Below are 24,875 nucleotides of genomic sequence, written 5' to 3' on the forward strand. Positions count from 1 at the left end.
TTAGATTGCAATACAGCACTATTGACTAGTGGATGCTTTGAGTACCTTTTGATTCGAACCTTGAGTGATGCAGTTGTGGGTGAGAAGACGGAGCTCAGGCAATTCAAGAAGATATGAATAGTCAAATTGGGTTTGCTGAGGGTCTTGTCTAACATCGTTCAGGGTGGTGAAGAAAGACGGCATTGAATAAATAAATGCACCAGTGAAGATTCGCGACCTGCATAAATAACTTTTCGCCCGTCTCTCCGTTCTATTGGTTAGTACGACCAACTGCTGACTACCCAAGTCAAGAATCTTGGACACCAGCCAATGTTGTTTGGGCTGTGCTGATAGCAGGGGTCTATCCCGGTAGCTTTATGGCCTGATTAAGTTAACTTCCCCGCACCAGTCAACACTGAGGCTTTATCTGTCTCGGTAGCAACCTTCATTGATTATAATCTTACCTTCAAGTAAGCCTTTCCTCCTCCATTGCTGTCCTATTATAATGGAGAGGGGAGCCTTGACCCACAGTGACTATACTGTAGGGTGGATCTGTGCTCTACCAAAAGAGCTCGCTGCGGCGACAGCAATGCTCGATGAACATCACACTGATTTGCCCAAACCAGCAAGTGACATCAATGCATACACTCTCGGATCCATTGGAGGTCACAACGTGGTCTTGTGTTGCCTACCAAAGGGCATGATCGGAAATATTCCTGCCGCAACAGTCGCCAGCCATCTTGTAACGACTTTCCCCTTTATCAAGCTGGGTCTCTTGGTCGGCATTGGAGGCGGTGTTCCGTCAAACAAGGTCCGATTAGGCGACGTTGTTGTTAGTACAGCCTCTGGTACTTTTCCAGGTGTTGTCAAGTGGGACTCGGGTAAGGCTTTTGAAAATGGGAAGTTCGAGAGAACTGGGTCTCTCAATAACCCTCCCCAGGCATTACTTTCAGCTCTGTCTAAGCTGATCACTCGACACGATCTGGTGGGAAGTGAAATCCCACGCTATCTTGAACAGGTGAAAGAGAAATGGCCAAAACTTGCTGCCAAGTCTCTGCGCACAGATTCGCTCAAAGACGAATTGTTCAAAGCAAGTTACAGTCACCTGGTTAGACCCAAGGATGAGGAGGACGAGGATGAAGAGGAGGAAAGTTGCCATCTCTGCGACAAGTCTATGACAGTGAAGAGGAAGCCAAGGGAGATGGTCATCCATTATGGCCTAATTGCCTCAGGCGATAAGCTTGTAAAAGACGCCAAGACACGGAACCAGCTTAATGAGGACCTCGGTGGTCATGTTCTTTGCATCGAGATGGAAGCAGCAGGCATCATGAACAATTTCTCATGCCTTGTTGTCCGAGGCATCTGCGATTATGCAGACACGCATAAGAATAAGGATTGGCAAGAACATGCAGCTATTGTCGCAGCGGCGTTTGCGAAAGAACTATTGCATTATGTCCAAGCAAGTGATATTGAGACAGAGCGTCCAATGAAGGAGTTAGTCGAAATCGGTTAGTCTCTATCAGTCTCAGTATATCGATCATCAATCGCTGACTTCAAGGGAGTTCATTCAATCAAGTCCACGGTATCTAAAACGCACGAGGATGTGAGCCAGGTCAAGTCAGAGCAAGTAAAAATCCGTGATGAACGCATTCTTGATTGGCTCTCGACACTTGAGTATGGCCTTCAGCAAAGTCAGATTCTCAAGCTTCGAGAAAGTGGAACTGGGAACTGGTTCCTCAGCACAGAACAATTCAAGACCTGGAATTCCACGAGTAAAAAGGCTCTGTTCTGTGAAGGTATCCCAGGTGCTGGGAAAACTATCCTCACCTCAATTGTCATTGATCACTTGACGTCCAAGTACCAAAAGGACCCCAGTATTGGCATAGCATATATCTACTGCAACTATCAGCGGCAGAATGAACAAACTGTTGATCAACTTCTTGCGAGTCTTCTCAAACAGCTTGCAGGCAAGTGGCCATCATTACCACAACATGTTATTGATCTTCACGATACACATGCAAAGCGCCGAACCAGACCAGGAGTTGAAGATATCGTTACTAGCCTTGATAGGGCTATTTTGGGCCACTCGCAGATTTTCATCCTCATCGATGCACTAGACGAATGTGATGCTACTGGAAACTCAAGGATGCGCTTCCTCCAACAAATCGGTCGACTCCAACAGCAATTTAAATTGAATGTCTTTATGACATCGCGTTTCGACAGCTCTGTCACCTCGCAGATTGAGAAGCTTTTCGAGGGCGTGATAAGAATCGAAATTCGAGCAGACCGAGAAGACATACAAACATACGTCAGATGCAAACTAGATATTCTGCCTCCCACAGTGTTCGAAAGGTCAGATCTACAGAACGATATCATAGATGGGATTACCGATTCTGTCGATGGAATGTATGTCTTCAATTCTGATTGAACAACGTCAGGCGCTAAATAAGTAATAGGTTCCTTCTAGCTCAATTGTATGTGAATCTATTGAGCTATCAGGATTCAAAAACACAGATAAGTCTTCAACTCGACGCTTTTGCCAGTCGTAAGGGCCGTGGCGAAGATGATAGAATCGCCGCATTGTCAATTGCCTACAAAGAGACGATGGACAGAATCAATCAGCAGCACTCGAAACATGTTGCCCTTGCTAAACAGGTGCTATTGTGGCTTACACATGCCAGAAGAGAACTTCGAGTTGAAGAACTTCGACATGCCCTAGCCGCCAGCTCAGTACAGCGCCAAGTCTCCGATGCGGATTTGCCGTATCACGAGAGGTTTGTGGCTGTATGTACTGGACTTGTGATTATTGACGAAAGAAGGCAGACCATCGGTTTGGCTCACTACACCGTCCGAGAATACTTCAGCAAGAACCCAGATGAGCTCTACCCTCTGGGTGAGAAGGATATTGTGATGTCTTGCCTCGGATATATTTCTTACATACCAGTTTCCGAGGATCTCGAGGGGAAGGAGTACGACAGACTTCGAAGGTCCTTCCCATTCTATCGCTATGCGGTTAAGCACTGGGGAGATCATGTTCTTCAATCCTCAGTTCCAAACGACGAACTCATCAGCCTTTCCAGTAAGAGCGTCTATGTCGCCCGATCGTTTTGGTGTACAATGAAGGAGCATGGATTCTCACTGGCGTCTGGACCAGTAAATATGCTATATCCCGCGGCATTGTTCGGGCTCACAAGCTTTGTTTCTAAACTTCTTGAGATAGGAGTTGAGGTTGATGGGTACAGTGGCTCAATGAAGACCCCTTTAGCCTACGCAGCAGAGTATGGAAACGCAGCTGCTGTTAAGTTATTAATGAAGGCTGGAGCAAATCCAAACTTTTTGTCCACGGTCACGGAAGCATACATTTGCGATCGAAGAACCCCTTTATCATACGCTGCTGAACGCGGCCATACAATTATCACCCGCATTTTACTCGAGGGAAAAGCCGCTCCAGACTTGCATGAAACAGAGGATCCTTATTTTAGCTTTAAGCCAATGTCATGTGCCCTTCATGAAGGGCACGAAGATATTGTTCGGTTGCTGCTTGATTGGGGAGCGGAGGATATACAATTCGATTTCCTACAAGCAGCTGAATCAGGCGATGAGGCTCTCATCCGCCTATTTCTAGAGGCGGGTGCAGGCGTAAACTACCAGTCCCCGCCAGATAGCGGCGAATGTGTCGGAGATGGTGGAATGATAGCGATTTCATTTGCAGCAAGAAATGGTCACCAGGCTGTCATTCGACTTTTATTAGAAGAGGGGGCAGATGTCACTCTCAAAGATGAGCTAGGGCGCATTCCGCTTTCAATTGCTGCTTGCAATAATGACCTGCTCAGCTTTGATCTTTTACTTGAGGCAAGTGGAGATGGACTTGATTCTGCAGACTATGAAGGAGTTACCGCACTATGCTACGCATCAATGTCAGGAAATGAATCTTTTGTGAGCCTTCTTCTCGATAGAGGGTCCGATCCAAATCCGAAGCTTGAAAGCGAAGGGGAACCCCTGGAGGGATGTACACCCCTATGGTACGCCGCGGAGGGCGGGTATGCATCTATTGTTCAACTTCTATTGGCTAAAGGGGCGGATCCGGACGCTCGAAGTCAAAGAACTACTTGGCATCAAGGAAGAACACATATAGCAGTCGCAGCACAAAAAGGCTATAGAGATATCGTTGGCCTATTATTGGATCAAGGTGCCCGCTTAGACTGTGAAATCATAACTGGAGATGACGTTGGGAAAACAGCTCTATCATTTGCTATTTCCAGTAATAACCAGGCTATTGCAGAGCTATTGTTACAAGGAGGAGCAAACCCGGAACCCGCAGGGTCTATTGGAAACCCAGACGCCGCGCCATTTTCGTGGGCAGCGAGAAGAGGATCAGAAAGAATTGAGAGATTGTTGCTTGAAGCTGGCGTAACCCAGATTGACTTGCCGGATGATAAGGGGCGCACACCATTGTCTTACATGGCAGCAAATGGCCACGAAGAAAATATTCGAATACTGCTCCAGAGAGGAGCGAACACGCATTCTGAAAGCAATGGCGGAGTTTATGGAGGGAGAACTCCATTATCCTTTGCTGCAGAATATGGTCATAAGTCCGTTGTACAGCTCCTCCTTGAGCACGGAGCTAATGCTGGACCTACGTGCACCGATAATTATGGCCAAGGAAGAACATCCATGCCTTTTCCATTGGAAGAAGGACTGAATGGGTCTCGCAGGTTCTTCCGATTGTTGCTTGAACATACTGATCCAGATGCTGAGGCTCCCGTAAATCACCAAGGTCTCACGCCACTTCATTTCGCTGCTGAAAATGGACATCAAACCATTGTTCAGTTACTTCTTGGAAGAGGATCCGAATTCAAGTCCATGTCTGTGTAGGTGTAGGGCGAATGAAACACCACTTGCACTAGCGGCTAAAAGCGGCCATGACGCTGTTATTTGCCTGTTATTTGAGAGTGGCGCCCATATTGATCCCGTAGATCACAAAGGGCGAACACCCTTATCGACCGTGGCAGAGCGAAATGACTATGAAGACACCGTTCGTTTGTTGATTGAGAGCGGGGCAAATATTCACTCTAGAGACTTTAGAGGAACGACGCCATTAGCTTATGCGGTCCAAAAACAACAAGAAGAGAACACTCGGTTGTTAGTACAGGGTGGGGCCGATATTCATGCTGAGTATAATAAAGGAGAGACGCCCTTGTCGTTGTCAAAGGCTTTTCCGTCGATAGAGAAGATCCTGTTGAACGAGGCGCAGAGGCTATCACAGTTCAAGAGACGTAAAGTGAATGGGTAGTGCTCGCGCAAGGAAAATAGTAAATGGACTCAAGATGGCAGTGTTCAGTTTAAATTTAGCCTATATACGAACTGAGACCAATTGCAAAGAACCGATCATCTCTAATCCCCGACAAAGTTATCTACCTAGCAGTTCTTAAAATGGCCGACCAGCCTCCAACCCCAGCTTCAATCAGCATTTGTTACACGCCTACCTCTTGAATTGTACAACAAAGTTTACATGAACCTTTTGCACTCTTACGTTGTTCTTCAATTCATTATTTGGCATCATAAAAAGAGTGGCGTAACCCAGTTTCACTTCTGTCGATGGCGAGCTACTCCAGTTGACACCCTAACCGAGGATGTTTCACTTACAGTTCACCACGAGGTAAACCCACCATCTCTTGCATTCTCACCAATATGAAGCTGACACAGCATAGATATTCTAACTCAGCGCCTTTGGTACCTTTAAGGATCGCCCATCAATAGATCCGCGAGCCTACGGCTAGATGAATAATGTCGAACGGAGGAACAAGGATAACTCAGACGCCATGAAAATCCTAGCACTAATCTTTGATTTGAAGCTGAGTAGAAAGATCGCTGATGATAAGGCTGGGGGATGAAGAAGTAATATTTGTAGATATATTGGGTAGAGATGGAAGTAAGAGGTTTTCTATATGAGGCGACTACATTGGCAGTGCAGTCTGGATATAGGTAGACTGCCCTACGGTTATTCCGTTAACCTGGTATCTCTAGTGCTTTCGGCTCCTCTTCAGCCATTTTCCTTTAGACCAAATTGATTCCATCAATCGAGATACAAGCCCACGATCTGACGAAACTGTACCGACATCGAGCCCAGTATGATAACGAACATGAGTCACCGAACCTGGGTTATACGCCACCTTTACCGTTCTAGACCATTGTCAGTGTCAATGTCAGTATACAAAAAGAGCTCCAACATACCTGTCTTCGGTCGAATGGACATTGCTGCTGAAGCGGTCCACATCAAAGACTGGTAATAGAGCTGGATGAAACCGATCGCCTGAACCCCGGCGCCATATTCTTAGATGCGCGGTATCAACTATATAGCCGTCTTCCGGATCGGAAACTGAAGCAAGAGGCATGCTTAGAGTGATATTCTTGACCTGGTCCAGGGGGGCCAACGCCTCTTTGATGGACTCAATTTCTGATTGCGTGATGTTATATGGGCTTTGGTCGATGTTATCAGCGTTCTCGTCAAGTATCAATACAGTTGACCGAGCGGCTATCCAGATATTGAGGGTTGTGAGATTCTGTAAAAGATCCAGTCGTAATGCGTGAAAGTCTGAGGAACTATGTCGCTCTTCCGATAGCGGGGAGAGAATTGGAGACGAGCAGGGTAACAGAATGGGAAATGTTGGTTCTAACGATAGCTCAACATGTCTGCCATACGTGCGAAACGCGGGTGGTGGAATGGCCTGTACACAATCTTCGATCCAGCGATCGGGGATTTTGCAGAAGCCTACAAACATGTTCAGAGCAGCGATGTCTGTGAAGATAAAGGTCGTCGATTCATAGATGGACTGGGTGCATTCTGAAGACCTGTAAATGAATAAGCGACAAGTCTGTAGTTTCGGTTGGTGGTCTCACAGGATGCTGCATGTTAAGAGCATAGCTAGATAAGGGCTCCATGTCGCTGACCCTTCTGAAGCTGGACTCCAGCAAGTTGTAAGAGAAGAGCACATGGTGACGCCTGGGCCTGCATGATCACCATATACCTCTCCGATGCGTTCTCCGCAAGAATAATGATTCTTCCAAGTAGAGAATAGCTGTAGAGCTTGGGTCTTATTGCTGAAACTCCCGCCCAACGGAGCACCAAGCTCAAACCTGGTGTTATTGATAGCCTCTTGAAGGCCATCTTCTACTTCGAACGGCCTCGTACATTGCCATCGGCAGAAGTGAGATTTCGTTACGTCATCCTTGTCATGGTGCCAAATGATGTGTTGGCGAAGGCCGCAAGAACGCTATAGCTCGAGATAGGTCTTATCGCGTAGCTCACGAGGGAGGCGCTGGAGAAATGAAGACTGAAGCTGTGGATTAAATGACTGTTCAGCCATTTTCGATGAGTATCAAGCATAACGAGGTTGTGTTGAAGCGGGGGATGCGGCGCTTTTGAATCGCAGAGAATACTTCCCCCACCTTTCGCTTATGCAGATCTTCGACGAGGCACGGCCTCTCGCCCCCAAATGCAATGGACTGCCAAGGGTAAGCATAGCACTTGATCTGCAGGACAATGTAGGTACATGACTCCGCTCTGCTTATACTGGGACGGGTAGGTTGAGGATCATACGAAATGTAACACAAGCCGATTGCAAAAGTACACATTGCGGGCATATTATCATCAGATGTGTCAAAAAGAAAAGAAAAACACCATGAGGAGAAACACTGTTATGTGTACTATCCTGCCCCCCGAAGATGGATACGAGGATTCCTGGGATGCAGGAAAAATGCAACGGCTTGAATCAGAAGAACTGGTATCATTCGGACCAGAAGGGAAATCACTATGAGATTTGACGCGGGAATGGCGTGTTCAGATTCAAAGACGGCAGGCAACTCAGGACAGTCGATCTATTTGAGTTTTTTGAAGGTCAGTTATCAAGTCATACAGTTCAAACCAACACAATTAAACAACCACATATATGAACTTGTCGCTAATAAAGGTGCAGGTCCAAGATGGTCGATAGGAGGTGGCGGAGGAGGAGATGGCGGTGATGACATAGAAAGAGGAAAAGGGATTGTCCACGTTGGAGACATCGAACCGGGAGAAGGAACCTCAAAGGACCCGTCTGAAGCGACCACGCAGTCCAATATAGGCGCAAAGGATCCTGTTTCAGAACTACCGCTGCTGATTTCATGCGATTCCATGCTTGTGGTTGAAAGACCCTGACAGGTGATATGGAGACATGACAACCAACGCGCCTCAACAAAGAACTGAAACCCGTCATTTCCTGACTAGTCATTCCTTGTCAAAATGAGGCTATCAATGGATACTATCTGATAGAAACGCTGAGCCCGGTATGGAAGACAGGCAGAGGCAGAGTGTGAAAGAATGAGATGGAGGGCATTGTTCGTTCTTTACTGTGGCTGTTGTTGCGCTTCGCAATAAGCTTGGCACCAACGCGATGTAAAAAGACCAGACGTTGACTAATTTTGGGTCGAACCGACAGGGGCAGGTAGACAAAGACTTTCAGTCAGCCACACTTGTGTCAGTAGGAATGTCATATTCAGCCCTGCTAACCTTTTGACAGCTCATGCATGACAGAACCTGTCTTTCTAAGCATTGATGGGGCGGTTGAGTGCAATGAACTAGTGTATATAGTAACGGACCCCGTTGTCGAAATCCATCTTTTGCAGCTATACTTCGTTACAACCACAAAAAGGCATCATCACCTTGAGTAAGAGTATCATCATTAGTACCGTAATATCAACACCACATCAACCATGTGCGAAACCAACTCAGCCACGTTAATCTGTAACGTCCCCGTCGACATCTACCTCGCTCGCAAGAAATCTGGCATCTGCCCAAGACTTCACTTCTGCGCTCACATTCACGGCTTCATCATCTACCACCTCCTTCAACAGCTGCGTGATAACAACCCAGCTAACGTCATTACCAACGACAAATTCATCATGGGACTACTTGTTGGGGTTTGCAACCTTGACTTCAAACCGATCGCCTGCCTTATCATTCCCGCTCTCAAGAGCAGCATCAAATACATTTGGCGAAAAGTTGTCCAGTCCAAGATGGTCAATAAGATTCGCGGGGAATGGGCTTTTGACAGCAAGTACCACTTTGCATCCATTGAGGCACTCGGGATTTGGTTCAAGACTACATTGGGTGAACCCACCGCCTCTAAGAATGGACAACAGAAGTTAAACCCCAAGGTATGTTGTATGCGAGTTCGGGGAATGAACGCTGACTTTGATTAGCAGAACAACAATCAATGGACAGTGAAGAGACTCCAAGACAAAGGGCCAAAGAGGGTCTTTGTGCAGCCAGGAAAGAAAGGGTACGTACCTGGAAGAGATGGAGGATCTAGAATTTCGTAGAAGTCTTACAGCGCATGATAATTGGAAGTGGAGGAAAGGGTGAAGTGGTCTGCGTAGGGTATTTAGATATCATTGTCCATGGTTGTGTTGTATCTTCAGATGCCACGATTATCGTCATCGACAAGCAGAACTTTCCATTTGTATCCTTTCCCTTTCGCACTTCCTCATTTCTCGCTCATCAAGTCTCATTAGGTTTTATTAAGTCTTATCAAATGTCGTTAAGTTTTGTTAAGTCTTGTTAATCTGTCTGATTGCTTTCTTTTGTTCTGTTGTTTTGTCTTATTATTTTGTTAAAGCGTACAGCGAAAGCAAAAATATGCAAGAACATGAAAGATTAAACACCTACAAGGGACACGAATGACAGCGAAGAGATGGAATGTTCTACATCACGTATTGCAGAGTAGAAGCGAAAGTCTGCACAACAAATTAAGTCGCGTCTCGAGCAGAAACAAAAAGTACTACCCATCTTTGACTAGTGATTGGATGCGGCCGACAGATTTGACAGATGATGCGAAGTTTTGTGAGCTGACGCGATGCGTTTGAAGAAGGGTCTTTGGTGTTGGCGTTGAAGCTCGGGTATAGGAAATGTGATTCCGCTAGCCCCATAACTAATTTGCCGCTGGAAAGTAGCTACTGCCACTGCCATTGTAATCGTGTCCTCGTAAGGATAAGAGCCGTGGAGGCACGGAAGAGAACAGAGTGAGGGTACTCAAAAAGACCCCGAGGTGAAATCTTTCTACAAGGGAGTTACGAGAGCGTTGACGCAGCCAACGCTAACTAGTAAGTAGTTCAAACGTGATAACCGAGAACCATTCCGTGCACTCAACCCGAGCATTGTTTCCAGTATCCGAAATGACAACTTGCAGGTTCGTCGCATCTCAATCTGAAGGGAATCGCTGTGATAGCAATGTTTGATAGACCAAGTCTGAGTTCCCGAAGGCCAATGGCTGTACCCCTCGATCGCCTCTCAATGCTGATTGATGGTGTTGAATCCGAGCTTCTAGAGAGTTGACTAATTGTCCACTAGAAATCAGCTCACGGAGAGATTTGTCCGCGCATGTCTCAAAGCTGCATCGGTCTCTCGACACCCCGAGCCTGATGTCTCAGTTCCAGCCACATAATCTGTTAGCCTACCCCACTCACAACGTTCCAGCCTGTACGGATACTGCCACCTCCAAACCGACTCAAAATACGTTTCTCTTTCCACCTTTCAGCCTCCTCGACAGAGGTGTCCTTTAGCATACATGAACTGGCTTTTGGGTACATGTGGCTTGATGTATGTCTTGCTGGTTGGAGGTGGCCTTGGGCTGGACATGAGCCGAAACGGATCGGAGCATTATTTTTCTCCTATCAACATGCGGTCGGTTATCAGGGTAACTGGTGGTCGAGAGCATCAGAGACGGAACAGTTCGGTCACCTTGTGGGAGCACAGAAGAGCATTCAGCTCCTTTACTTTGGCACCTTTAGGCTTAGAGCACAATTATTGTGTTACCCATATTTCTGCTCCTCGAGTTACTCAATTGACCAAAACAAACACCCTGTCCACATGCCATGGAAAGAAAGCTGTTAGACAGACGGTAGTGCGTCATCGAGCAGAGTGTTCACGACTTGAAATCTATGTTCTGCAATAACCGCTGAGGCCAAGAAACGCCCTTGTCTAAGCGACGTAGTGCAGAAGGCCTCAAAATCAAGCCACATCTCGTATTCCCATTTGTGGAACAGACCGATTGATCCTGACTTCCCCACTTCAGGTGCCCTACAACGGGCAATTGCAACAGCCTGCACATCAACTGTTTATGCATCTAGATAAAAGCGGACCATTGAGTTTGCAGATCGTCTGGATCATGTCTCGGTTCATACCTCGCGCCCGTTCCTTTCGCAATCATCAACTAATCCGTCTTGAGTTCGGGTCTTTTCTTGCCTCTCCGGCTGGTATGTGGCACTTGCTACTGTACAGTCCAAAGAGCCTAGACTATTGCCCAAATGAATACCCAGTTCAATCTTCTTCGCGTGTGGCACACCAATGAAGCCCTGCCAGGGTACGTGATACAGAGCTAACGGCCCTGTAATCGGCGTGAACACACTGGAGAGGCTCTCAACGCTACGGCATTGCAGTGCTCAATGCTACTTTTTGCACCCTTCAAGGCATTCAGAACAGCAGAGCATTACCCATCAACCTCTCGAATAGAATACAATTCCATCGAGCTAGACCAGGACAGTAGAGTCAAATGCAATCATGTCCCATTTCATCAATCTAATTTCTTTTTCGCGCTGCAAACTGCGGCCTGCACGAGGCCACCTACTACTGCACGATCAATCAAACTTGATGAACAGGGCTTGTTCGCCGTTCGCAAGGGATGGTCATGTTGCTGCAACCTCCCGTCACACGAAAGCCTTGAATCTTGGTCAAGATGAATTATAAGTACGCCTTCAATATTCCGTAGAGATGAATCCGACACATCAATCTATACGATGGATTTTATCATGTCTGACGTTTCACCTGCATTGCCCTATCTTGAGCGTAAGGACTGTTTTGCCAATCCTGACGTGTTTTCTCAGCCACTCTCTCCAGTCGACTCCGTCACTTCTACAATGAAGTCTGGTAGTTTCTACTCGTTGGATTCCTCTTACTCGCCGCTTCCTCTTGCCGATACCTGTATACCCAGCAAGCGGAAGCTATCGGAGCTTTACCCGATTGAGCAACCTTGCACCCTCTCGCCTCCTGCAAAACGTGTCAGAATCGATGATGATCCCAGTCTGCCACGCGTGCAGATGACCTGTATGAAACTGTTTCTGCTTGCGGTGTAAGTCCATGATGATCCATCACAACTCGTGCTAACCGTTCAGCTTGAAATTGTACCACACAGCCCCAGCTTCCAAAAGAAAGCCTGTGCAGAGCAAGATGAGCCACGCGACGATAACCCACGTACTTCAGCGGCTGGATTGCCTTGGCATGGTTTCCCAGAACGTCAACAATGCGCTTGACCAAATTGAAAGGAATGTACATGTCCTTGCATCCTATATGGGGGATGAAGCCGGCAAGATCCCTTCTAGTTTCAAGCTGGCCAAGTTTGGTTGTAGGAAGTTACTTGGGGCATATAATGAGAGGCTTAAGTATCTGGATGAGCTGAGTTGAGGGGTGTAAGCAAACAAGGTTTAGTTAGAAGAGACTAGCAACGGGCCGCTCCGGGTTAAGAAGGTGTGTCTTTGGGATGCGCCATTTGATGAGTGAGAAGTTAGTCCCAGCTATATCCAGGGCTGTGGCAGGTCGATACCAGAGGAATTATCGTTGGTGGCTGAGGCTGTCAAAATAAAGTTACCTAAACTCTGATAAAATGGCTAGATCATTCCATCTCTTATGATTCAATAAGCCAATGCTTCTGACACCCTGACGTTGGGGTCCTGATATAACGACACCAGAATTTCAAGTGATCGGGCGAAGAGAGATCCCTTCATTTGGCTGGGCGCTAGCGAAACATGCCATGAATGTGCGACGGTATCCAAGATACTTCTATGCCGCCCACTCTAAAGTGACAAAGTCAGTACCTTTGTTACTGCCCCTCGTAGTCTTACTCGCCCCGCTGGACAATCCGGACAACGCCCCTGTTGGATGTGATTGGAGCACTGCAAATCCCGAAACACGCAGAAGAAGAGCTTCGTTTGGGTGTCATTACTACAACCTTGAGCAATAATCTATGTCAACGTATTGTCGCATTGCAAACTACCATTCATTGTCTTGATATCACCCAACGCTCTGCATCATGAACGTTCCATTCTCAATCCGGACCTCCACAACATCGTCACACTCCAGCATCAAAGGCGGAATCATCGTCTGAAAAACATCTTGAGGTACACAACCATCCTCGCATCTTCTCTTAAACTCTTCAAAGTCGCCAAGACACCACCACATACCCCTAGGCTCCATTTCCAAACTATACCGCCCATCCGGAAGCCCAGAAACCAAAGTACTTACCCCAACATCCCTCACAAGCGGCGCACCAGGTCTCAAGGTCGTTAGGACATCCAACTTTGGTCTTCATCGGTCAAGTTACACGTTGCATTATTTTTGAATTGTCAGAATGAGGCGCTATCAATTCCCAGCTTCTATTAGAGTAATACAGGATAAGTAAAGAAGAAACACTTTTTCTAATGGGAAGAATCCTTAGTAGAAAAGCGCTTACCAGGTATTTAATATTGCCAGCAAATCGGTGCATCAATATCTATTCACCTGTCGTTCTACTCAAGTTTCTTAAACGTCAATGTCCAAATTATACAGGTTGAACCGCACTGTCCAGTTACTCGGGCTTAGATGGGTTTGGTTTTTCATAAGATCGAATTGTTGATGTACATGGACTATAGTCCATGATCACGCATCCCATATGGAGGGAAATGGGATTCTCGCTACATCTTCCAACCTGGGACGTATCTCCCCAGATGCTTTACTGTAGCTTGTAATGGATTTCAATTAATTGATGGCTCTGGTAATTCAGGAATGTTTGCAGTAGCTGTTACTACTCGGGGTCTGATGGTGACACATCTGGTGACAAGATGCCCGCAATGGGTACTTAATAGACTAACACTTTTTACAATAGCTGTAAAATAGACAATCGAGATTGCTTCCGTTGGACGCCGCCAGTCTAGGTAGTAGTAGTAGGTGTGGCTGCTGGCTTTACGGTCGTTCATCAGCTTCAGCGTAGATATTGATCTTTATTAATGGAACCTTGGCGTTACGCTCTCTATGTCTATCATCATTGTATTCTACGACCTAGATGTTCATGCTCCGCTTAGTATCGACACGAACCCCACCGTAAGCTATGGTATACGCAGGATTCAGAAAATTTACCACTCACCGCTGTCTAGCAAGATCCTTGTATAAACCCACCACGTTTACTTTCTGGACATGGAGCAATTCGCAGTGAGCGTATAGCAAGACCTCATACTACAGGTCGGTATTTCCATGCAGGTTAATGAATGTTCTGCGTTCCATGATTCTCTGCGGAAAGCCCAAACACCGGTAAAGCTTGCCTGATGGCTTTGCGTTGTATCGGGCTTTGCCAACATTTTAAATACAATGATGCTTTTGAATTTGTTGGAGGGGATATGGGAAGTAGTAACGCTCAATATGTGGGTTAACGTTTTAGCCAAGAAACTCCCGCCTGACCTGCGAATCTACGCTAGCTCTATTCGAGTTTTTGAAGGTTAGGTATTAAGCTGTACAGTTCAAATCAACACATTAACGCTGGCTCTACACGACGAGACTAAGATAAGAACATCTCCTCCCATTGATTCTCTTTGCTTATCTCGATTGTAGGTAGCATAGAGTAGGGTAGTCTTTTCTTCAGCGCGGACCAAGCGCCAAGGCGGCTGGACATCGCCGAGCCGCGTCACCACTGAAGATCATGGTCGTGATAATCTGAGCTATCCGTCTTTCAGCAATTCCCTCCTGGCGGGTCTCTGACAGCTGATCGGTCCTTTTGACTAGATGGCTGTCTGAATATTGTGTGTGAAACCCTTGTCTCTTTACTCAAGCCTCAGGGTGTCATAAGAATTGGCCCCCGAGAGCATAAGAGACGCCATAATTTAATTATCTTATGCCAGCTTAGGCTAGCATTTAGACTACATTAATTATGTAGCCTAAGTCTTGGAGGACCACTTCTTCTGACACCCACCGGTCGTGGTACGCAGTCCGCGTCAGTGCATCTTCGGTGGAGCTGACTCGCTTGGAAAAGAAAATGCAACGTCCAGAAAATATGATCGACTAGCCAAGAGAATTAGCAACAACTGATCCAGAATTGTCAGAATTGATTTCGGCCTTTCTGAAATGCTGACATGTCGGGCGACAGGCATATTCGCTACAGCAGTGGGTGTCGCATTTTACTGGTCCACTACGCGATCAGGATTGCGATCTTAACAGATGGATCTGCAAAAGTGTCAAAACAGCATACCCTGCCGGGACCTTGGTCGATCATACGTGCAAGTTCTTCCAACAGATAAGAAGGCCACCAAAAAGAAGAGGTTAGAACCAAAACATACAACAGCAGGGATTCGCTGGTCGTCACCGACCCAACTACTGATCCGCCGGTTAGTGGCTTGACTATGGGAGAGCGGACGGGATCCCGTATTTTCCACTACCTGTGGTCGTATGTATAAGCTGTGATACTTTCGGGACCTATGTAGATTTGGTACCAGTTAATGTGAATTAATGCTAAAATCTGCCGCAAGTATGAGAGAAGAAATGTAGTGCGAATAGCCTCCCTTTTTACGTAGCAGCCGTTCATGACGCAAGACGAAGTAACACTTACGCTGCTTGTCTCTATTTCCCCCACAACGCCCAAGATACGATCGAGACAACGTAGCTCTGGGTTAAAATGAAGGCATATGAAACGACCCTAAGTCGAAAACGTGGCTGATGCCCGCCTAATAGTCCAAAAGAATGCACCAAGAACATACCGACCACACTGTCCACGAACGAAATACCGTGTTAGGAATGTGGTGTGTCCCCTCGACTCCATCTACACTGTCCTACATCAGGTTTATCAGTTTAGCCTGGTGGTGATACCGTCGTCGGTTTGATTTGGGCTTCTCTCAATTCAACTTCCTCATCCGACGCCTCACTACTGAGACTCTTACGTACTGTCAACTCTGTTGTGTTTTGGAGCACCCTTTTGCGAGCATCCTTTTTGAGTATGTTATGGTCAAAAGGCACTGTGGCTATGTGATGGAGCAAAAGAGCGGTCAAAATTCTCACAACGATAGGGACTTATGTGGTTCGCTGGAGTGCCCTTTTGACAAAACTAAGTTGTATGAAGAATTAAATCCAGGTCACCTATCTGTACGAAATCTGAAATCTAGTTTATTTAGTGGGGAAAACCTCGAGGCAGCAAAAAACCCCTCTATGCCTCGGGTACCATATAAGTAGTATCTCTCCGAATTGAACGCATTACACTGGCTATCAAAGAGTGAAGCCAACACCAGCACAACATTACGCTGGAACCTTCCAACCCCTATTCGTACTCTCAGTAGTCATAGTCGTAGCAGAGGAATCCGCCTTGGATGTCCATGACATCCCTGACAGTAACGTTCGGGCGAATGCCGTAGGTGGTCAAGACGTGGTCTAGAGTGGTCTCTTCACTTCCTCCCTGCTTGACAGGGCCGCCCAGTTGGTAGAGACGATTGGCGGGGTCTTCAGATTGCCACTTCCACCAGAGACGATCCACAAAAGCGTGGTGGATATAGAAGAGCGGGTCTGAAGTAGTCAGCTCCTGATCGACGCAGTAGGGCAACAGGGGTCGGAGTTTTAAACTTACCACCGGGGCTTGCATCGATATCCTCCATAACTCCACCGATCTAGATGACCCGTCAGTCAAATGTTTCACGTATCTCATCTCGGTGCACTTACTCCGCTGTGACCAGCACCATGGGTTGTCATACCACCAGTCTCCCAGAAGTCTTTGAAGTTGGTGGTTTGATGACATTCCTGAACATAGGTTTCGTTGCCGAGGGTGCTGTTGAACTCGTTGACGTTGCGGGACAAGCAATGCTCCGTCAAAGTTTGACCGGGACCGATGTGAAGAGTCGTGTTCGCGAAAGGACCATCAGTAACACAACCATCGGGGCCAGTGCCGTTTCCACCAAATCCTGTGTCGGGATCAAGGAGAGGCGAGGCCATGAAGTTGCCTGCGTCACGGGTTTCGTCCCACCAACTGTGTTGTCAGTAAGAGAAGCAGGAGGTCATGGTTGCAGTGGTAGGACTCACGGTGTCGGTCCATGATAGCCACACTCGTCTCGCAAGAGCTCCTCGTAGATATGCATGTAGAGGCGGTGGAATGGCAGGAACTGGGCCTATGTTGATGAGAAACCTGGTCAATGGAGAATTCAGCACCGAAGCCAGAAATACTTACCACAATATGGATATCCTTCGCCTGGACCTGATGCATCGCGTTCATATCGTCAAATCGAGTGACTGTACCATTGATACCGGTCTGAGCAGGCGAGTCCATAAGACATTTGACAGCCTTGAGGTAGGCGTGCTTGTCCTCAGTCGCCATGTTTGTCCATTCGGGGCGCGTCCTGATCTTGTCGGGAGTGCATGTCCTGTTGGTGGTAGGCACAGCAGCTGCTGGTAGTACCAGAGCCAGTGATGCAAAGAACGTAAACAACATCTTTAGAAGATCGGTCAATCTTGATTGGTTAACAAAAATGATTATGATGAGATCTGGTACATTTTCTGCCGACTAGTCAATCTATATAAGTCGGCGGAAAAAGAACTAGGTAGGAGCCAGAATAGTAGGGTCAACGGCATAGAACCGCCGGTGCCCAGCCCCTATCTTTTGCAATTCTTTACAAATGCTGAACAATTCAACATTTACTGTCTGCCGCGCGTCGTCTTGGCAGTATTTTCCTCGTTTTCATGAAAATGATATCCACTTTTTAAGTTTCAGCCGGCCTGTTCATCGGGATGTGGGAGACCTTAAAACTGAAATAGAGGTCCCAGCTCCACCTACAGGGCTGTCGCTTAGCTAGTAAAGGAATCTCCACGGTGGACAGATACTACCTTAACGGCTATATTCGTATACTGCGACATGTTGCCTCATCTTGCATGCATTAGCCGCTAACAATAGACTATTCCAGATCTCTTGAGATCACATTCCTGAACACGGACATGATACAGCATCAAGACAAGAAACCTTGACTTATCTCTACCCGTGCCTTGCCAAGATTGGTCAAAGACATGTCAACGGGCATGTCGTCAAATTCATTGTAGCCACGCCGGCATTTGACAATCCACGATGATCGATTAAAGTCGCCGGCCGTAATTGCATTCTCTCCGAGGGGTGATGTTGGCATCTTGGTATAGTACTAGGTAGCGCTATTTCGATAGACGCCAAGAGGAATAGATACGGATATGTCGGCGTGGAAGTGATGTTGAGAATACAACACTGGCAAGGATAAAGGTCTTGGCAAACCCAGGTACCGAGCGATAAGTTGTGAGTCGAAGATCCGGTTTCCTATGAACTGACTGCTCAGTAACAGTGCTACTGGTTATAGTGGAAACAACAATTGCTTGAGAGTCTGGTGGTTTACTTACCAGGCAAAAGACCAATATATTTAAAAGGCTTGTCTTGCATGTAGTTTCCACAGTACTCTATAGAGCTCTCAATCTCATGGTCGCTGCTGAGCTGGCCTATTTGAGTTCAACTACTGAATGCATGGACCTACAAGGATCTCCAGCTGCTTGGTGGGGCTCCTTAGTGTGCAGTATGTTGGTTACGTGGCCCTAGGTTTTAAACCCGGCTCCCTGGCAGCTGCTGATTCATGCCCAGAGCCGTAATTACTAGCCAAGGGGCCTGGTCCAATTGATCGCCGTGTTATTTGAGAGAAAGCATTGTCTGTCCAAACGGCGTCAAGTGGTGCATGATACTCACATGTTAATTTTGTCTCGGATGCGAAGACTAATCCTCCAAACCGTGAGAAAAAAGAGCCTCCCGGTTTTGAAGTCAAGAGACTTGCGATCTGCTGGAGCCTCGCGAGTTGCTCAGTACCAGAGAAGGCGCTGATACTGCCGAGCCTCTGGCAAGAACAGGACATGAAAGTACTGATCGAGGGCAGTGGGCTGGAAGCGCTGCCGTACCAATATGCTGAGATCGTATCGTTAAATGGAGGGTTTTGCGTCGGAAAAACCTTAGGGCTGTGCGAGAAGCCTGCAGACGGCTGAGTAACCATGAATTTCGATTTCCGTACACGGTAGTGTGTCATAAAAAACAAATATAGATATAGACTGCCACTGATCAAACTAAACACAGGGAATAAACCTTTACTCCTGCATCTCTACAGCATGTGATAGGTTTCCCGAAGAAGACTGTTGACCTCTGGCTATAGAAGAATTGTGCAATGAAGGTAAGGAGAGGACAGCACATCAGGTGGGGAAGCTTGGGTGACAAAAACGTTCCATTCTAAAACAAGATCATATTGTATGAAATGTTTACAGCCCTTTGTCAAAATAACCATAAGCTTTCTATTTACTCCACATGTGAGAATTCTGCCAAGCAATACATGATTGGTCTTCCATCGAAAGCTGAAAGAAACAAACGCCATGTTTTGTAACAATTGGTCTTGGCAAATACTGTTTGCACCAGTGCGTGTCCAGTGGTTAAGGTGTTGTCAAAGCTAAACGCCACACGAAACAGATGCCGCCAGAGTTACATGAAATGACATTCCAGAGTCTGGCCAAGTGCCCATATTATTACGATCGAACATCAACTGTATACATATTTCCTGGTCCTGATTTCTCGCAATCACTTAACAACCCTGAAACGCGACTTGCACCAAGAATTCGAAGTCTGCAACAATCGCCACGGTGCAGAGGTTATCTACTTAGACTATGGCGGTAGGTCGAAGCATCTAAGTCTAAGTCGCGAGAGATACACCATGAGGATACACCAACTCTGATGTATAGAGGCAAATAAATGTACAAAACATCACAACATTCTTTGAACGGGATCGCAAGAGAGAAGACGCCAAGAGATGGCTGAATTTAGGGTGGTTCAGCTGAGGCAGACAGAGCTGGATAAAGCCAAAAGAGGTTAGTTCCACAGACTGTCACCTTGGCGCATACTACTTGGAGGAGTTTCTTGTTGCAACTTACCAACATAAGTGACTCCGTTTGGCTAGCACGTAAGCTTTGTGTTTGGCACGCCAAGTATAGATGGCATTTACCCCTCCCTCCGAAATATTTTATACAAGCAGGGATACAGAACTCAGCTCTTTAACTGCGTCCATGCATCGGTCTCTATAAACATTCTCTCATCTTCATTCGAAACCTTAAGAATGTCATATTTCGAATCGCAGAATGCTGCGAAACCTTCACAGCGACAGTCGACAACAGAGAAAACGCAGTTTTCCATAATCCCTGCTTCATTCGATCAATCAGACGTTAAAAAGGCCCGCATGGAGGAGCAACAGCCTCTGGAAACACGACAAAATCCTGACACGAGCACCGGCTTGCGGGTCTCCTCTAGGCACGACCATTCACAGGATCCCGAGTGTCATGAAGTACCATGGATGACAATTCAAAAAGCATTCCCCATCTCCAAGTCTCAACATTATCACACAGATGCTAGACCAGCAGCGAAGATTCATGGGAAAGAAGATATGTTCGAGATATGGAAGTGGGAGCTAGCAATGCTCCTCCTTGCCGCTGGTCTCTTTATCGCTATTTGTCTCATCCTCCACAGATATAATGGTAGGGAGTTACCCGACTGGAACAACATGGGAATTACCCTAAACACAATTATTTCAATCATTGCCACCTTTTTGCGAGCGATAGTTACGCTCATCGCTTTTGAGATTCTTGCCCAACTCAAATGGGATTGGATATCTCGCGAAAGCTTTCGTCCAATGCAGGATGTCCAGTTATTCGACCACGCGTCTAGAAGTATAGTCGGAGGGTTTCGTCTGTTGCCAGTGGTTTTCGCCCGTCAACCTATAGCACTGGGTGCTATCGCTGTTACAGCCCTGTCTCTCGGTATCGGGTCCTTCACCCAGCAATCCATCCAAACATACCAGTGTATTCAAAACGCACATTCTCCGGGTCGTTTGGCGACTATAGATATTGCGAACAAGGTCAATGAATCTGAACTCTTGCGTCGATGGAGCAGGACCATATCTGAGCTTCGTCCCAATATACAGATCGCAATAAAGGACGCGATAATTTCATCTCGCGAACCATACTCCCACTTCAGTTGTCCTTCTGGAAACTGCACCTTTCCGACTTATTCTGATGGATCAGAATCATCCAATCGGGCATCACATGCGAGCCTTGGCCTTTGCAGCCGTTGTACCGATATATATGACCTTGTCAATGGGCCGACGAAATATGGGAATGAGAATGTCAGTTGGATTTCCTATGTATTACCAATTAAGACAGGCATATCCATTTTGAATTCCTCGTTAGTACGGAGCATGCCTTTGACAGCCGTCACATATGGCGACCTGATATGGACACGTCAGGTATCCTCCACTGACTTCCTGAACCGTTCTCGATGGGCTGTTGCAAATATCACTTTTCTTGGTATGTCTCAGGACCGTTGCAAGCGCCATCCTAGCGGCAACGTCACTTGTCCACATTCTTGCAGTGCAGACGAGAAGTCAAAGAATACTTGCGATCTGGATTCAAGTTTTGAAGGTCAGCCTGTGGATTATGCCGCCGCAGCATGTACTCTGTATCCTTGCGTTAAATACTATACAGCCAGGGTTGAAGATCTCAAGTTGTCAGAGAAAGTAGTATGGGATGTACCACTACGGCAACAAAGTCCGGATCCAATCTCTTCCATCACTGATTCCGTATTTCTGCCTGAGGTTGGATGGAAAGGTGTTATGCAGCCATGTTTAGTGAACGGGACACTATACACGTCATCAAACGCATCCTATCCACACAGCGCAGCGAATCGAACAACTGTTCTGTTTCATGAGGATGGGTGGGAATACGAAAACATTGATATGTCTGCCAAAGGTGTCAACATAACGGTGCCTGCTGAATGCGTCGCCGAAGTCTCTCCAGAGCTTGCGTATGCATTAACGACAGAATTCCGGTCACTGTTCAACGTCGACTGCGATACTTTCCTGCTTACGACATGCAAGACAAACCGGGGGGATGACGACTCCCTCTTGACATCCCTTATAACTAACAACTTTACCTCAATACATTATATCACCAAGGCTGTGGACTCTATAGCTAACCGAGTTACAAGTGAGATGCGTGCGGCAGGCTTAGGGGCGTTCTCGAATGCCAGACCTCAAGTACAAGGGGACGTGTGGGAGATTCGTGTTTGCGTTTATATTTCGTGGAAATGGCTTATTCTCCCAGGCGCTGTGTTGACATTGTGCGGGGTGTTGCTATTAGGGATCATTATAACGAACGGAAAGCAAACCATTGGCTGGAAGAGCTCTATTCTACCACTGTTGCTGAAGGATTACCCTGGATTGACAAGATTGGGGTTGAACGACATCGAACAAGTCGCGAGTTCGTTGGAGGTCAGAGTAGAGAGAAAGGTTAATTAGCTCTAAATTTGAAGATTTCACAGCACTAAGCCTTAAATATTTGCTTTTCGAGTCCCTGACCCTCTATCCTCAGTTATTGAATCCCCTTTAACGCCGCAATCGTAACTTGGCAAACTTTATCGCGTTTGTTCCCCGCTAGCATCTTAGAGTTAACGTCTTATAGTTGGCAACATTCAATCTTGTATTACACCTGGAGCGTAATTGAGAAATGAGAAATTCCATTGATACTAAGGTAGAGAGGTATTGAGAGAACCTTTACTAATCTGAGAAACGAATAGTTGAGTAGTTAAATATCGTCTGCCGCTACATCCGTCTTCCAACCAGCGTGCAGGAACATAGTCACCTAGAGAAACGGACTGGAGCTAAGCAAAACACCTTATTTGCTTGCCGCCGGCCTCGCGCGGAGAATGAAAATTTCAAAGTCTCGGAAGTCAATGACAACACATGAGCCGTCTGCCTTTTCCGCTGACAACCAAGGAACATCGTCTAGTTTTATTTCCCTCTTCCCCCGAAAGTAAACATTCTGTTGTGCCGAGAAGATGCCAAGCATGACTACGTTGGTTTCGGTTACAGAAGTGGATGGATGATAGCCCGATAGACTCAACTTTGCACCTCCACAGCTGTCCGCGGCACTGGGCATTCTGTCATTGATTTCAACGTACAGATCTTGTAGCACACTCATACCACTGTACATGAGAAAATATACCTTCTACAACGATATAAATATCTTAGGTTGATTGCAAGTCGTGAACCCACGAATATGTGCAGCGAAGCCACTGGGAAGACCTCACTGTAATTACAGTGGATATTCCACTATAAGCCCAGTGAACTCCAGCGGAATGGTTCCCCGTCTTGGCGAAAGTTAGGACCCGCCTCCGAAGAGGCGCTGTAAATTACTGCTAATTCACTGTAAACTTCCACCAATTTAGGGTCTGTTGGCAACTCTGGTTCATGCCCGAAGACGAAGAGAATCGTGATCGCACTGCCCAAACCTCTTATTGTCCAAGTTGTATTGCGAAAGCCAGGAGATCACAAGTTGAACAGAGAGAAACTAAATCTATTGATATTGCCTCGGAATCAGAGGGCTTCTATGTATAGGAGGATGGCTATTCGAATTTGCAGTTGGAGGGACCCAAGAAATGCGTCTTATGTTCTCAAACCTTGGGGATTATCCCTTCTTTTCTTGCACCTTTGATAATAATTAGTACAGTATAACATTCAAAAAAGAGGAGGAGTATACTGACGCATCTGAAAGACCCGATTTGATTAGCGGTCCAGTCGCCGCCCGTATTTGTTGACATGCACGAGTGATCAGCCGAGAGACCAAAATGACGTGAGCATGAATCGTCGAAGAAAAAGACACAGTTGTAACCTTCGTCCGGAACTCGGACACTCTGTGGCGGTAAGCGTCCATTACATGCTCCCTGCTCTTTCGAACCAAGGTATTCCCGACAATCCGTGTCAGGCATTTCCGAGAAGTTGTAGCATCTGTCCAGCTCAAAACCCCAGACCTTTCTATGCTTCTTGTCATCCTTGACAGAGCAGTCCGCTTTGGCTAGATCTGTTGACTGGAGTCCATAAATTTCCACTATTGTATGTTAGCTCGTATGGAGTACGCAGAATAGCTGTATCACTTACTAGACCACTTCTTGGTTTTGACAGGATTGTCTTTTGGTGGTTCCTCTGGCTCTCTGAATCCTGTCGTTAGTGAAGAAGACGAGAGTGGGTTGATGGTACTTACATGGGACAATACGAGTTTTCGTTATCGGAAGTCCAGACAGCATAACCCCTCCGAGCCTCATGCTCAACCATTATCTGGTGAACAACGACGTTTGCCATCAGCCGATGCAGAGGGATTTGGGGATGGAACACTCTTGCATAGCCGGCTGGGACCAAGTAGTCCGGAATTTCGGCACGTGGGACAAGATCTCTCTTGGACTTGCCATTATCGTGGTGGAGCTCAGCATTGGGGTCCATGAGACGCGTGATCTTAGCAAGAGTGAGCATATCACCGTAAAAGGTACCGCTGAGCTCGCCGCTATGACTGTCGCGTTTCCAAGGGGTTGTGCCAGACGGATCCCAGGTGTTGAGCTCGTAGAACATGAGGCCCGTTCTGGTGTTCGATTCGCTGGTCGATTCATCGACGCCTGACTCGCAGTATCTGCCTCGGTACTTGCCAACAAGAAGATCGTAGTCGATGAAACGTACAGAATCTCCGGCTCGTTCGACTGCAGCTCGCTGGATCAACTTGTCAGTATAGTTCATGATGAAAAGAAAGGTTAACATACAAGCTGATCATTGACAGTGTCGACCAGGACGTTAAACGAGGCACGTCGAGCTCTAGTCAAGTACTCGGCCGGTTGACCCAAGTTTGCCAACTTGTAGACCCACGTCGTCCAAGTAACCTTGTCACAATCCGTGGTCATGTCTTCAGAGAAGAATTTGGCATACCCAGTAACATATACCTTGGCCCTTCA

The 24,875-nt window shown here is 46.8% G+C and overlaps 7 protein-coding genes across 7 annotated transcripts; 4 read left to right on the plus strand and 3 right to left on the minus strand.

The window, feature by feature from the left end:
• The first annotated feature begins 453 nt into the window (after positions 1-453).
• Positions 454-5,348, plus strand: B0J16DRAFT_375732 (ankyrin repeat-containing domain protein). The gene is made up of 3 exons (XM_046130719.1): positions 454-1,487; positions 1,542-2,385; positions 2,436-5,348. The coding sequence occupies exons 1-3, from the start codon at positions 485-487 to the stop codon at positions 4,852-4,854; spliced, it is 4,266 nt and encodes a 1,421-aa protein (XP_045979344.1). The 5' UTR covers positions 454-484; the 3' UTR covers positions 4,855-5,348.
• Positions 5,349-6,002: 654 nt separating this feature from the next.
• B0J16DRAFT_358294 (uncharacterized protein) lies at positions 6,003-7,366 on the minus strand (the record flags this gene model as incomplete). Its single annotated transcript, XM_046129576.1, has 5 exons — positions 6,003-6,088; positions 6,214-6,237; positions 6,299-6,831; positions 6,880-7,253; positions 7,289-7,366. The coding sequence occupies 5 exons, from the start codon at positions 7,364-7,366 to the stop codon at positions 6,003-6,005; spliced, it is 1,095 nt and encodes a 364-aa protein (XP_045979345.1).
• Positions 7,367-8,730: 1,364 nt separating this feature from the next.
• Positions 8,731-10,460, plus strand: B0J16DRAFT_388835 (uncharacterized protein; the record flags this gene model as incomplete). The annotated part of the gene is made up of 3 exons (XM_046131777.1): positions 8,731-9,174; positions 9,220-9,299; positions 10,367-10,460. The coding sequence occupies 3 exons, from the start codon at positions 8,731-8,733 to the stop codon at positions 10,458-10,460; spliced, it is 618 nt and encodes a 205-aa protein (XP_045979346.1).
• Positions 10,461-11,810: 1,350 nt separating this feature from the next.
• On the plus strand, positions 11,811-12,742 carry B0J16DRAFT_349433 (uncharacterized protein; the record flags this gene model as incomplete). Its single annotated transcript, XM_046128906.1, has 2 exons — positions 11,811-12,143; positions 12,187-12,742. Coding segments are annotated over 2 exons (622 nt in total), but the record flags the coding sequence as incomplete, so codon positions are not given.
• A 3,610-nt stretch (positions 12,743-16,352) lies between these two features.
• B0J16DRAFT_292898 (uncharacterized protein) lies at positions 16,353-17,510 on the minus strand (the record flags this gene model as incomplete). Its single annotated transcript, XM_046124343.1, has 5 exons — positions 17,352-17,510; positions 17,096-17,181; positions 16,739-17,042; positions 16,647-16,686; positions 16,353-16,585 (listed from the first exon to the last, which is right to left on the minus strand). Exons 1-5 carry the CDS (start codon positions 17,499-17,501, stop codon positions 16,356-16,358), a joined length of 810 nt encoding a protein of 269 aa, XP_045979348.1. The 5' UTR covers positions 17,502-17,510.
• A 2,890-nt stretch (positions 17,511-20,400) lies between these two features.
• Positions 20,401-22,398, plus strand: B0J16DRAFT_273742 (uncharacterized protein; the record flags this gene model as incomplete). The annotated part of the gene is made up of 1 exon (XM_046123653.1): positions 20,401-22,398. One exon carries the CDS (start codon positions 20,401-20,403, stop codon positions 22,396-22,398), a length of 1,998 nt encoding a protein of 665 aa, XP_045979349.1.
• A 1,956-nt stretch (positions 22,399-24,354) lies between these two features.
• On the minus strand, positions 24,355-24,633 carry B0J16DRAFT_255585 (uncharacterized protein; the record flags this gene model as incomplete). Its single annotated transcript, XM_046123119.1, has 1 exon — positions 24,355-24,633. A coding segment is annotated over one exon (279 nt), but the record flags the coding sequence as incomplete, so codon positions are not given.
• Between the last annotated feature and the right edge of the window lie 242 nt (positions 24,634-24,875).

This window comes from Fusarium flagelliforme, assembly GCF_020744385.1.
Source record: "Fusarium flagelliforme strain FIESC 12 MPI-CAGE-AA-0113 chromosome Unknown B0J16scaffold_7, whole genome shotgun sequence".
Taxonomy (NCBI): Eukaryota; Fungi; Ascomycota; class Sordariomycetes; order Hypocreales; family Nectriaceae; genus Fusarium; species Fusarium flagelliforme.